The sequence below is a fragment of the Callorhinus ursinus genome, unplaced genomic scaffold, assembly GCF_003265705.2.
Source record: "Callorhinus ursinus isolate GAN/ISIS: 27379988/994484 unplaced genomic scaffold, GSC_fseal_2.0 scaffold16, whole genome shotgun sequence".
NCBI classification, from domain to species: Eukaryota; Metazoa; Chordata; class Mammalia; order Carnivora; family Otariidae; genus Callorhinus; species Callorhinus ursinus.
In genome coordinates this window covers 44020388-44030760 of record NW_027397078.1, presented here as the reverse complement: position 1 = coordinate 44030760, position 10373 = coordinate 44020388, and the positions used below count along the sequence as shown (strand labels likewise).

At 56.9% G+C, this 10373-nt stretch overlaps 1 protein-coding gene across 3 annotated transcripts in view; it reads left to right on the top strand.

Annotated features, from left to right (window-relative positions):
- Window positions 1–8474, top strand: part of PLCXD1 (phosphatidylinositol specific phospholipase C X domain containing 1) — a 21675-nt gene extending 13201 nt beyond the window's left edge. For all 3 annotated transcript variants that reach the window (XM_073902182.1, XM_073902183.1, XM_073902185.1), the window contains exons 6-7: window positions 1508–1691; window positions 5654–8474. In XM_073902182.1, coding sequence (XP_073758283.1) covers window positions 1508–1691; window positions 5654–5967 — 498 coding nt within the window. In that variant the 3' untranslated portion in view covers window positions 5968–8474. The remainder of the gene's footprint in view (window positions 1–1507; window positions 1692–5653) is intronic.
- Window positions 8475–10373: the final 1899 nt, after the last annotated feature.

Genomic DNA, 10373 nt, shown 5'->3' with positions numbered 1-10373 from the left:
AGGGCTGAGGCTGGGAGTGTGAGATCCAGGCAGGGCTGAGGCTGTCAGTCCGACGCAGGTGGGGCCGAGGCGGGTCCTTCCTGAGGTAGACCCTGTCTTCTCCCCGTGTCCTCATGTGGTCATCCCTCTGTGGGTGTCTGTGTTCTCATCCCCTCTTTTTATAAGGACCCCAGTCCTATGGGATCGGAGCCCACCCTTGTGACCTCATTTTACCTACATGATCTCTTTAAAGACCCCACCTCCAAATAGTCATGTTATGGGGTATTAGGGTGAGGACTTCAATGTGTGATTTTCGAGGGGACACAGTTGAGCTCACAACACAACCTGTGCTTTATTATCTTCTTTTTTTCCTAAAGGTTTTATTTATTTATTTGAGAAAGAAGGAACACAAGCAGGGGGAGCAGCAGAGGGAGAGGGAGAAGCAAACACCCCACTGAGCAGGGAGCCTGACCTGGAGCTCAATCCCAGGACCCCGGGATCATGACCTGAGCTGTAGGCAGACGCTTCACCGACTGAGCCACCCGGCCGTCCTTGTGCTTTATTATCTAGATAATTTTTTCCATTGGCCAGTGGGGAAAGAGGCCTCCCTTAGTCTCCAGGAACCTGAGACATTAACTCCATGTCCATTTTGGGTCCATTTTACATCACTTTGTCTGGCGTTTGTCCAATTACGTCCTAAGCCAGGAGAAAGCACTGTGGTCCCTCATGGTTTGGGGCCAAAACACAGACCACGGGGCTGCTGTGAACCAGGGCGCCCAGGTGCTCGGGGATCCTGTGGTGATGGTGGCGGGAGCGGTTGCCCTGGGGATACACTGCCAGTGTGAGTCTCCCATGGGGACGTCAGAGGAGAGACAGGAGAGGGCGGGAGGTCGATGTTCAGCCTCAGGGGACAAGAGCACCGGTCCTTCGACAGGGTGTAATGTAGTAAAAGGTGACCTTCCGGGGCGCCTGGGCGGCTCAGTCGTGAAGCGTCTGCCTTCGGCTCAGGTCATGATCCCGGGGTCCTGGGATCGAGTCCCGCATCGGGCTCCCTGCTCCGCGGGGAGCCTGCTTCTCCCTCTCCCTCTGCCCCTCCCCCTGCTCGTGCTCGCTCTCTTTCTCTCTCTCAAATAAATAAAACTTTAAAAAGGTGACCTTCCTTGTGCCCATCACTATTCGAGTTGTCTCAGCGGGTCAGTGTGGGCTCAGGGTGCTGAGAATAAAACTAGTACCCTGTTCCCCTAAGAACCCAGAGGCCACAGTGCAGTTCTGGATGCAGCCCTGCCCTCTGTCGTATTCCCTCTATAGACACCCCCATAACCCTACATCACTGCATCTCTCAGACACCCCCATTCACCACCACCACCGTCTCTCAGACACCCCGATCCTCCACCACCACTGTCTCTCTCGGACACCCTGATCCTCCACCATCTGTGTGTCTCAGACACCCCGATCCTCCACCGCCACCGTCTCCCTCAGACACCCCCATAGTCCTCTGTCAGTCACCACCATCCCCCTCCCGCTCCAGGAGTTGCCGACACTGAACCAGTTGTGGTCACGCGGGCAGCAGGTCATTCTGTCCTACGAGGAGGAAAGCGTTGTGAGCCGGCACGGGGAGCTGTGGCCTGGGATCCCCTACTGGTGGGCGGACCAGGTGAAAGCCCAGGAGCTCATCCAGTACCTGGAGCGCATGAAGAGCTGCGGCCGCCCAGGTGAGCAAGGCCTGTCCAGATAGGTGATGCCGCCCTGCAGCCAGGTCCCACGCATGCTGTCACTCACAGGTCTGCTTCCGGCTTTCAGGAAAGAAGTTTAGAAGTCGTCTATCTTGTGTCTGTGTGCATAACATGTATAAACATGCACATGGGTGTGCACACACGTGTGCGTGCCTATATGCACGTGGGTGTACACAAGTTTACAACACGTAGAAACACGTGTATGGGTGTGCAAACACGTGTGTACACGTGCACACACGCATGTAGCTAAGAGCATAACGTGTACAAACATGTGTATGGGTGTGCAAACCTGTGTACGTGTGCATATATGCCCATGTACATAGGTGCATATACATATAGAGTTGTATGCACACATATCCACGTGACATCTATGTGTGGACCTACGTGTACACACACGTGGCATCGATTCCGAGGTGCGTGTAGTTGGGTACACACCCTGCCCCAGGCTCTGCTCTGCAGGGGTGGTTGTGCCATCCTGCACAGGAGTGTGAGCTACGTGTTGTGTGCAGCGTGCTCCCACAGACGCACTGTGCACGGTTTACTGCAGAAGAGCTGAAACAGTTGCTGGCGGCCACTGAATGTCTGTGTAGCTGGCACTTGCTAAGCACGGGCTTGTTGACCATCTGGCCGCCCTGTGCAGTGGGGATGTGGTTGTTTTCGTTTAGAGGTGAGGAGTGAGCAATGCCCACTACCCGGTGCTGCACATTGTCTCTCTCTGCGTCCAACCCTGTCCATCCATCTCTGTGACTGCGTCCCTGTCCCTCTTTCTCTGTCAAGTTTCACGTCTTACTTTGGTTTGGGGCTTCCTTCGTACAATGGCTGTGTGGAATCCACCTCACAGAGGTGACAGGGCTTATCTGCGTGGACCCCTCCTGGGCTGCTGGCTTGGCATGCCGGCCGTGCCACTGGGCACTCATCCCATGCACACTCGGTCCACCATGCCCTGTCGGGCAGCTGGCCCAAGGGCTTGCCTTGTCTCCAGCTCAGAGAGGGCCAGTGTGGGACTCACATGCTCATGTGGACCCCTTCTAGTGGGAATGCTCACAGTCCCACGTATTTCCATTGGGACCCCCGTGGTCTGAGGGCTTTGTGGTACTTCTCCTGGCAAACGTGCTGCAGATAACCCCCAGTTTACTGCTGTGGCAGGGGCATCTTGGCTTTGTGGCACCCACTGGCTTCAAGAAAGTGACCTTCTCTTGATTGTGGAGTCCATGGCTTTACTGTTTCCTGTCCGTGGTCAAGGGTATGTGGTTGTGCCAGGAGACACTTTGGGCCTCCAGGCCCGGTTGTTCTGTGTCATGCTGTGCATCAGTAGCTGGTGATGCAGCGTGGTCGTGTGTCCCACTTGGCACGGCCGGTAGAGGTTCCCTGAGTCAACACCATCGATGACCATGTTTGAAACTGACAGAGCCGTCACTGCACAGAGACTCGAGGAGGCGATAAGTGTGCCAAGCTTTGCCACGTGCTTCTGGCAGCCGGTTCCGTGTGCTTTTCCACGGAAGGCAGCTGGGTTTTCAGCCTGGATGCTGCACTGACCTCCGGCTTCTTTGTGGGTTCCGTGGTCTGTTGTTACAGACTCCTGCGTGGGGCGCAGCTGTGGTGCATGCTGTGGAGCATGTCTGTGTGGTTGAAACAGCACAGGGGTGCAATTGGTGGGGCGCAGTTCTAGCTCCAAACCTGGCTGAGCCTGGGCTCCCACTTTGTGGTGGGCCCACGGTGTTTGTTTGAAAACTGCTCCGGGTGGAAACAACCCGGCGTTCGTGGCCGATGCACAAACACACTGAAGGCCCATCTGCACAACAGAATATGGTCTGTCCACGGAGAGGACACACGGTGCAGTGTGGATGGACCATGGACACGTGGTGCTCAGTGAGAGAAGCAGACACCACGGCCACATCGGGTGTGTGGGGGGCAGAAACAATGAGACCTCATGGGGATGGGGCCTCCTTTGGGGGGGGATGAGAATGTTCTGGAACCAGAGGTGGTGGTTGCCCAACCACGTGAATGTGCCACACGCTGCTGAATCATTCTGTTTCCAGCATGTGAATTTCACCTCCATGTTTAAGAAAAGTAGCCAGTGGGGGGCAGCAGGGTGGAGGGTGTCATGTGCAACTGCTGCTGAGAACCCCAGTTGTCTTTTCCTCTGGGGATGGGAAGCTACGCTGGAGGAAGCCTCCCCACACAGATGTGAGTGGGTTCCCCTCACTTGAGGCCCTCTGTGGACCTCCCATGCTTCTGGTGCTCATGTGGCTCCAAGCATGTATGTGGCTCCCTCTGCCCCTGTGGCTCCAGCACGTATGTGGCTCCAACTTTCACATGGCTCTGAGGGCTTGCGTGGCTCCAAGGACTCACGTGGCACCAGCACTCGTGTGACTCTGGGCATTCACGTGGCTCCAAGCACACATGTTGCTCGAATTCTCAGGCCTCTGCATGCTCACAAAGCAGCGTTCCCGAAGCCATGAGCATTGTGTCCTAAGGGAAGGGCATAAGGCCCGGCCCCGAGACCACCCGAGGCCACCGGAGGAGCAAGTTGTTGGTGGTGTAGTATCTCGCTCTCTTGTGTTTCTCTGGTTGATGAGCTTGGATTCTGGGGGTTAGAGGGAAGACTGCTTGCAGAAACACCCACCTTCTGTGACCGTTGCTGTTTTGTTGTGGGTCAGGTTAGCAAGCCAGTGCCGGGTGTTCAGAACGTCGCCTGCTGGCTTCCTAACACAGGCTGCCAAGCACCCCCCCACCCCGAGATTCTGCATCAGCAGATCTGTGACGTGGCCAGGCGCCTACCTTTCCGAGGATTCTGGAAGCCCCGCCAGAAATCCACTGGCTGACACGTGCTATGTATCGGTCTCCATTTGCTGCTGTGACAAATAGCACACACCCTGCAGCCAAAAACAGCACACATGTATTTTCTTACGGATCGGAGGGTGGAAGTTCCAAGATGGGTGTCTCAGAACTAACATCACGGTGTCGGCAAGGCTGGTGCCTTCTGTAGGCTCCGGCGCAGAAGTGGGTTTCCTTCCATTCCCAGCTTCTGGAGGTGCCACGTCTTGTGGCCCCCATCTTTGTTCCTCCTGATTCCACTGTCAACACTGTATGTTCCTCATCTGTGCTCAAATCTGCCTCCTGCCTCCCTCTTCTTATGGACCCGTGTGATGACAGAGGCCACGGGGGCACCAGCACTACTTCTACCTCAGCACCCTTAGCTTGGTCAATCCACAAAGTCACTGTTTTCATGTAGGGTTACATATTCATAACTCCCCGAGATCAGGACGTGGACATCTCTGCAGATATTATTCTGTCCACCACGTGGGGGTCGGGACGTGGACGTCTCTGGGGACGTGATTCTTTTTTTTTTTTAAAGATTTATTTATTTGTTTGAAAGAGAGAGGATGAGAGAGATAGAGAGCACGAGAGGGAAGAGGGTCAGAGGGAGAAGCACACTCCCCGCCGAGCAGGGAGCCAGATGCGGGACTCGATCCCGGGACTCCAGGATCATGACCTGAGCCGAAGGCAGTCGCTTAACCAACTGAGCCACCCAGGTGCCCTGGGAACGTGATTCTGTCCACCACGTCGAGGTCGGGACATGGACATGTCTAGGGACGTGATTCCATCCACCACGTGGCGGTTGGGATATGGATGTCTCTGGGGATGTTATTCTGTCCACCATGTGGGGGTCAGGATGTGGACGTCTCTGGGGATGTTATTCCATCCACCACATCAGGGTCAGGACGTGGAGATCTCTGGGGACGTGATTCCGCCCACTCTCGGGTGACAGGAGCACGGCACTGACATTGACACGTATGTTCCCTCTGCCGTTGGAACTGTCATCTGCATGGAGACCTGAAACTCTGGTGATGAGAAGTGGGAGGAGAAGGGGGTGGGCTGGCGGAGCATGAGGCGGGTTGTCCGCTGCCCTGGGTACCTCTCTCTCCTTCCTGCTTCAGGCGGGCTGTTTGTGGCGGGCATCAACCTGACAGAGAACCTGGCGTATGTCCTCGGGCACCCGTCCCAGTCCCTCAGGAAGATGACCCTCCCGAACCTGCCGTACCTGAGCGCATGGGTCCGGGAGCAGTGCCCTGGGCCGGGCGCACGGTGCACCAACATCATCGCGGGCGACTTCATCGGTGCGGACACGTTTGTGGGCGACGTCATAAGACTCAACGAGAAGCTGCTGAGATGCTCACATGTCCCTTCTGCAGCTCACGTGGAGTGCGGGCGGGAAGAGTGGGTCCGGGGCGGGGTCCCTGCCTCCCCCTGACGTCAGGGCAGCCCTGTTGGTGGCACCTGGCCTCACAGTTCTTCTGTGTCGCTGGGGTGGATCACAGAACACGCTGATGATCAATGGTGGTATGTGCTTGCATCCTGAGAGGAAGAATGACCCGAAACCTGGGGTCTGCTCCTGTAGGTTCAGCCCCGGCTGTGCTGTGGTTGCCGTGGGTCGTCCCTTCCCCTGGGGCCTTGAGGGCAGCAGGATGACATCCCGACAGCTTCCTGGAGCCACGTGAAGCCCATCATATCGTGTCTGGTGGGTAGGACTGGGTGTACCGGAACCCCACTGAGAAAACCACGAAAACGGGGAAAACCTACTTCTAATTCTGACGGCATCACGGCCTGTGTGTTTTCCCTGAGGACCGTGGGCCCCATGGGGCTGGTTTCACTTTGGCTTCTCTGACGGTAACATAAGGACCCTTAGGGGCTGTTTGATGGCGAGTGGTGTTGCACACATGCTCCCTCCCACTTCCAGAGGCCTCGTGTAGCGCTCTCTTTGAGGAAGTGAGGGGACACGGGTGTGACGGGCAGCTCCACGCCCATGCCGGGGGCTGCCGTGGCATCCCCGTCCTCACACCCATCCCCTGGAGCGGCAAGTCTGTGCTCCTCCCACCCCCTTCCTCTGCCTGGCACGTCAGCCCCGCTGGGAGGCTGCCTTCAAGCATCTCCGAAATGAAGCCGATGGTCTGTGGTGTTGGCCGCCTGTCACTGTTCCCTCCTCCCAAGGCCACACTGGGCGTTTCTCACTTTTCTCATCTCGTCATTCCACGGTTTCTTAGAGTCCGTCCATCTGTGTCGATCTGCCACCCATTTCTCACAGCGCCAAAGACGTTAACTGTATTTTCTTCTTTTCTGTGTCCTCATGCTCTGGCGTTTGGGGACCAGAATGGTGAGCGGTGAGACCGCCCCTGTCAGGGCTAGCTGATTCCCACAGACAGAAACGACGTACTTGGGAGCATGCGTCTTCTGTGGAAATGCCGCGCCCCGTCCTCCAATGCTCACACGCCACACGGATGCGGGTGCGCTCCAGAGCTCACAGGCTGAACCGATTCTCGTGCTCCTTGGACACAGGGCGGGATTGGTTCCAGCAAGATCGCAATAAAGCGAGTCAAATGAGTTTTTTGGTTTCCCAGGGCACATGGCCGTTATGTTTACACTATCGTCTATTAAGCGTGCAATTGTATGGCACCTAAAGTGTGTACGTGCCTTAATTAAAACGTGTTATTGCTTAAAAATGCTAACCGTCTGAGTTGTCAGGGAGTCGTAACCACTGGCCACAGATAACCACAACAAATAGACTCATAAGGAAAAGCTGCAACCGGAATGGGATGCAGAGACATGAGGTGAGCGGACACTGTTGGAAGAACGGCACCCGCGGCCTCGGCCAGCCTTCCGTTGGTCAGACACACGGTATCTGGGAAGCGCCGAGAGGCGAGCTGCACCTGATTTCCAGCTACCCCAGTCTTCTGGGGCGGGGGCCTGTCACCCAGAGCCCGCCACCACTGCTCACTCTGGACAGCTGCCCCGAGTGCTCTCTCCCACCCTGCCTTTCCCATGGAAACCCTCACGCCCCAAAATGGGTTTTCCCCGTGGCCTCAGGGGGCACTCGCCCCTGTCTTGGGAGACGGGAGTCATTAAATTCTTCTTTCGGTGGTTGGCCTCAGCCACCCCCATGGGTCAAAAGCCCGGGGGCCCGGATGAGACACCCCCCGCCATGGGCGGTCAGGCATCGTGTTAGAGGCCTTGGCTCTGCTTCCCGGTACCCAGGGTTCCAACTTCATGACCCCAAAGGTCACAGAGGTCGCTCCTTTTGCATATGAGGGTTATGGAGCTGCTGGTTTCCAATGCTCGGCCAAAGGGGAATCCCAGTTGTACTATCTTATTTTTCTTCCCACGTTGACATGGGATCCAGGAGTTCCTGTGTATCTCGTGTTCTGGAATATTCCTCCTACGATGGAACAGCACTAGACATTAGGTCTTCTTAGGACATAGTCTTGAAAATGATACTGTAACACAAGGACCACCGTCTCTATGTCTGATCCACGAGTACCTTGTCTTTGCGTCAGGAACGGTCCACGCGATCATTTAATCCCAGAGGATGATCGACAAAGTCAGACGTGTTTGTGCCTTTTTGTTTTCATCATTCAAGCGACCAAAACATCTGGGCAATGCATGGGAGGGTCTGTACAAGCATGATGTTCAGCGAGCACGTTCTGCAGGTCAGAGAGAGCTTTGTTCAAAAATCGTGCTGGGCCACAGCTTATTGTTGCTTTGGAAATTAAAACAGTGGATGAGGGCGCCTGGGTGGCTCGGTCGTTAAGCGACTACCTTCGGCTCAGGTCATGATCTCAGGGTCCTGGGATCGAGCCCCACATCGGGCTCCCTGCTCGGCGGGAAGCCTGCTTCTCCCTCTGCCACTCCCCCTGCTTGTGTTCCCTCTCTCGCCGTGTCTCTCTCTGTCAAATAAAAATATATATATATATTAAAAAAAACAAACAGAAACAGTGGATGAAAATTTTTTTTTAACATTTTATTTATTTGAGAGAGAGCGAGAGCGTGAGCACGAATGGGGGGCAGAGGCAGAGGGAGAAGCAGACTCCCTGCTAAGCAGGAAAACGGACGTGGGGCTCGATCCCAGGACCCTGAGATCACGACCTGAACCGAAGGCAGACGCTTCACAGACTGAGCCACCCAGGTGCCCCTGGATGCAACTTTTGAGTGCTGTGGTATTTTAAGTTCCTCAGTGTGGACATGAAGGAAAGATTCCACACTAGATTTTACCTTTTTTTTAATTAAAAAAAACTTTTTAAAAGATTTTATTTATTTTTGACAGAGAGAGAGAGAGCTCAAGCGGGGGGAGTGGGAGAGGGAGAAGCAGGCTTCCCGCGGAGCAGGGAGCCCGATGCGGGGCTCGATCCCAGGACCCTGGGACCATGACCTGAGCCGAAGGCAGACGCTTAACGACTGAGCCACCCAGGCGCCCTGAAGATTTTACTCTTAAGTCAACTCTGTAGCCAATGTGAGGCTCAAACCTACAACCCCGAGGTCCACAGACTGGACCAGCCAGGCGTCCCCCTGGCCCTGTGTAGTTAATTTTAAGGATGAGACTTGTATCTGAGGGGTGAGCTCTCTCAGGGATCTGCCTGGCGGACAACAACGTTGTGGCTGAAGGTGTGGACGGTCAGCCCACAGAGGAGGAAGCGGCGTGGTTCAGCTCTTCACAGCGCCCGGCAGGGTGCGTGGTCGGCTGGGTGAATGACCATCTCGTGATGGTGGCTCTGGGTCAAGCCTGTATTTGGTCCTTCCTCCTTCCCACATCAGATCTGTGGTGGGCGCACTGCGGGGGTTTGGGTGGGTCCCCTTCCGCCAGCGACTGCCTCCCTCCCAGTACGTGGCTTTGTTCTCAGGCCCTGGCTCCTCTGGACACGGTGGGCCCCGGAGTTGGGAGGGGAGAAGCCCATCTGCAGACAGAGGGGGTCTTGGGGAAGCCTGGGTGCTGGCAGGGGGAGCGGGGTGGGGGGCGGTCTTGTACCTGTTCTCCCCAGTGAGAAGCTCGAAACCCTCTCTGTGTGGCCCCCAAAACCTGTGGCCCTCCCTCCCAGGCCCCAGAAGGCCCCTGAATCTCCCTCCCAGGCCCCCCGAGGCCCCCAACCCTCTGTTGCAGGCCCCCTGGAGCCCCCAGCCACCTCCTCAGCAAAACCCCACTTTGCTAAGCATCCACAGCGGATGTCAGGACCCTGCAGTCTCCAGGCCTTGGGGTGGGGCCTTCGGGACGGGGTAGGGATACCAGGGGGGGGGGGGGGGGGTGCCAGAAGGAGAGTGAGGGACCAGAGGCCTGACCCACGCCCACCCCTTCCTTGTGTCTCTTGCACAGGGAGGAATTGGGGTGGAGCGGTCAGAGCCCGGAGAGGAGGTCTGGGGAGATGTGTGTGCCCCTGGCGTAGGGACCGGGCAGAGCATGGCCTCGGGGGCTCAGGGCAGAGTGGGGCACGCACCCAGGGGCATGTGGACTGGGCTGGGCCTCGGGGGTTGGGGCGGCCTATGCAGGATGCTTCCCGGCCCCCTGGGGTCTGTTCGGAGACCCCGTAGGAGCAAATCCCCCAGGGCCGAGCTGAGTGAAGCAGAAAGCCTGGCGGGTCTCCTGGACTGATCAGCCTTCTCAGAGGCGGCAGGTGTCCTGACGCTCCAGCCACGCCTGGGCCATCCTGCAGCCCGCCCCGGCCACTGGGCCGACCGGGACAGTGCTGCAGGACTTCACGCCTGCCCCAGCCATTGAGAAGGCCAGACAGTTCTGCGAGGGGCCTCACACTCCCCAGTCCACTGAGCCGGCCCGGACAGTGCTGGGGGACCTCGCGCCCCCATCCGCTCAGCCGGCCCGGAGGGGGCTGCGGGACC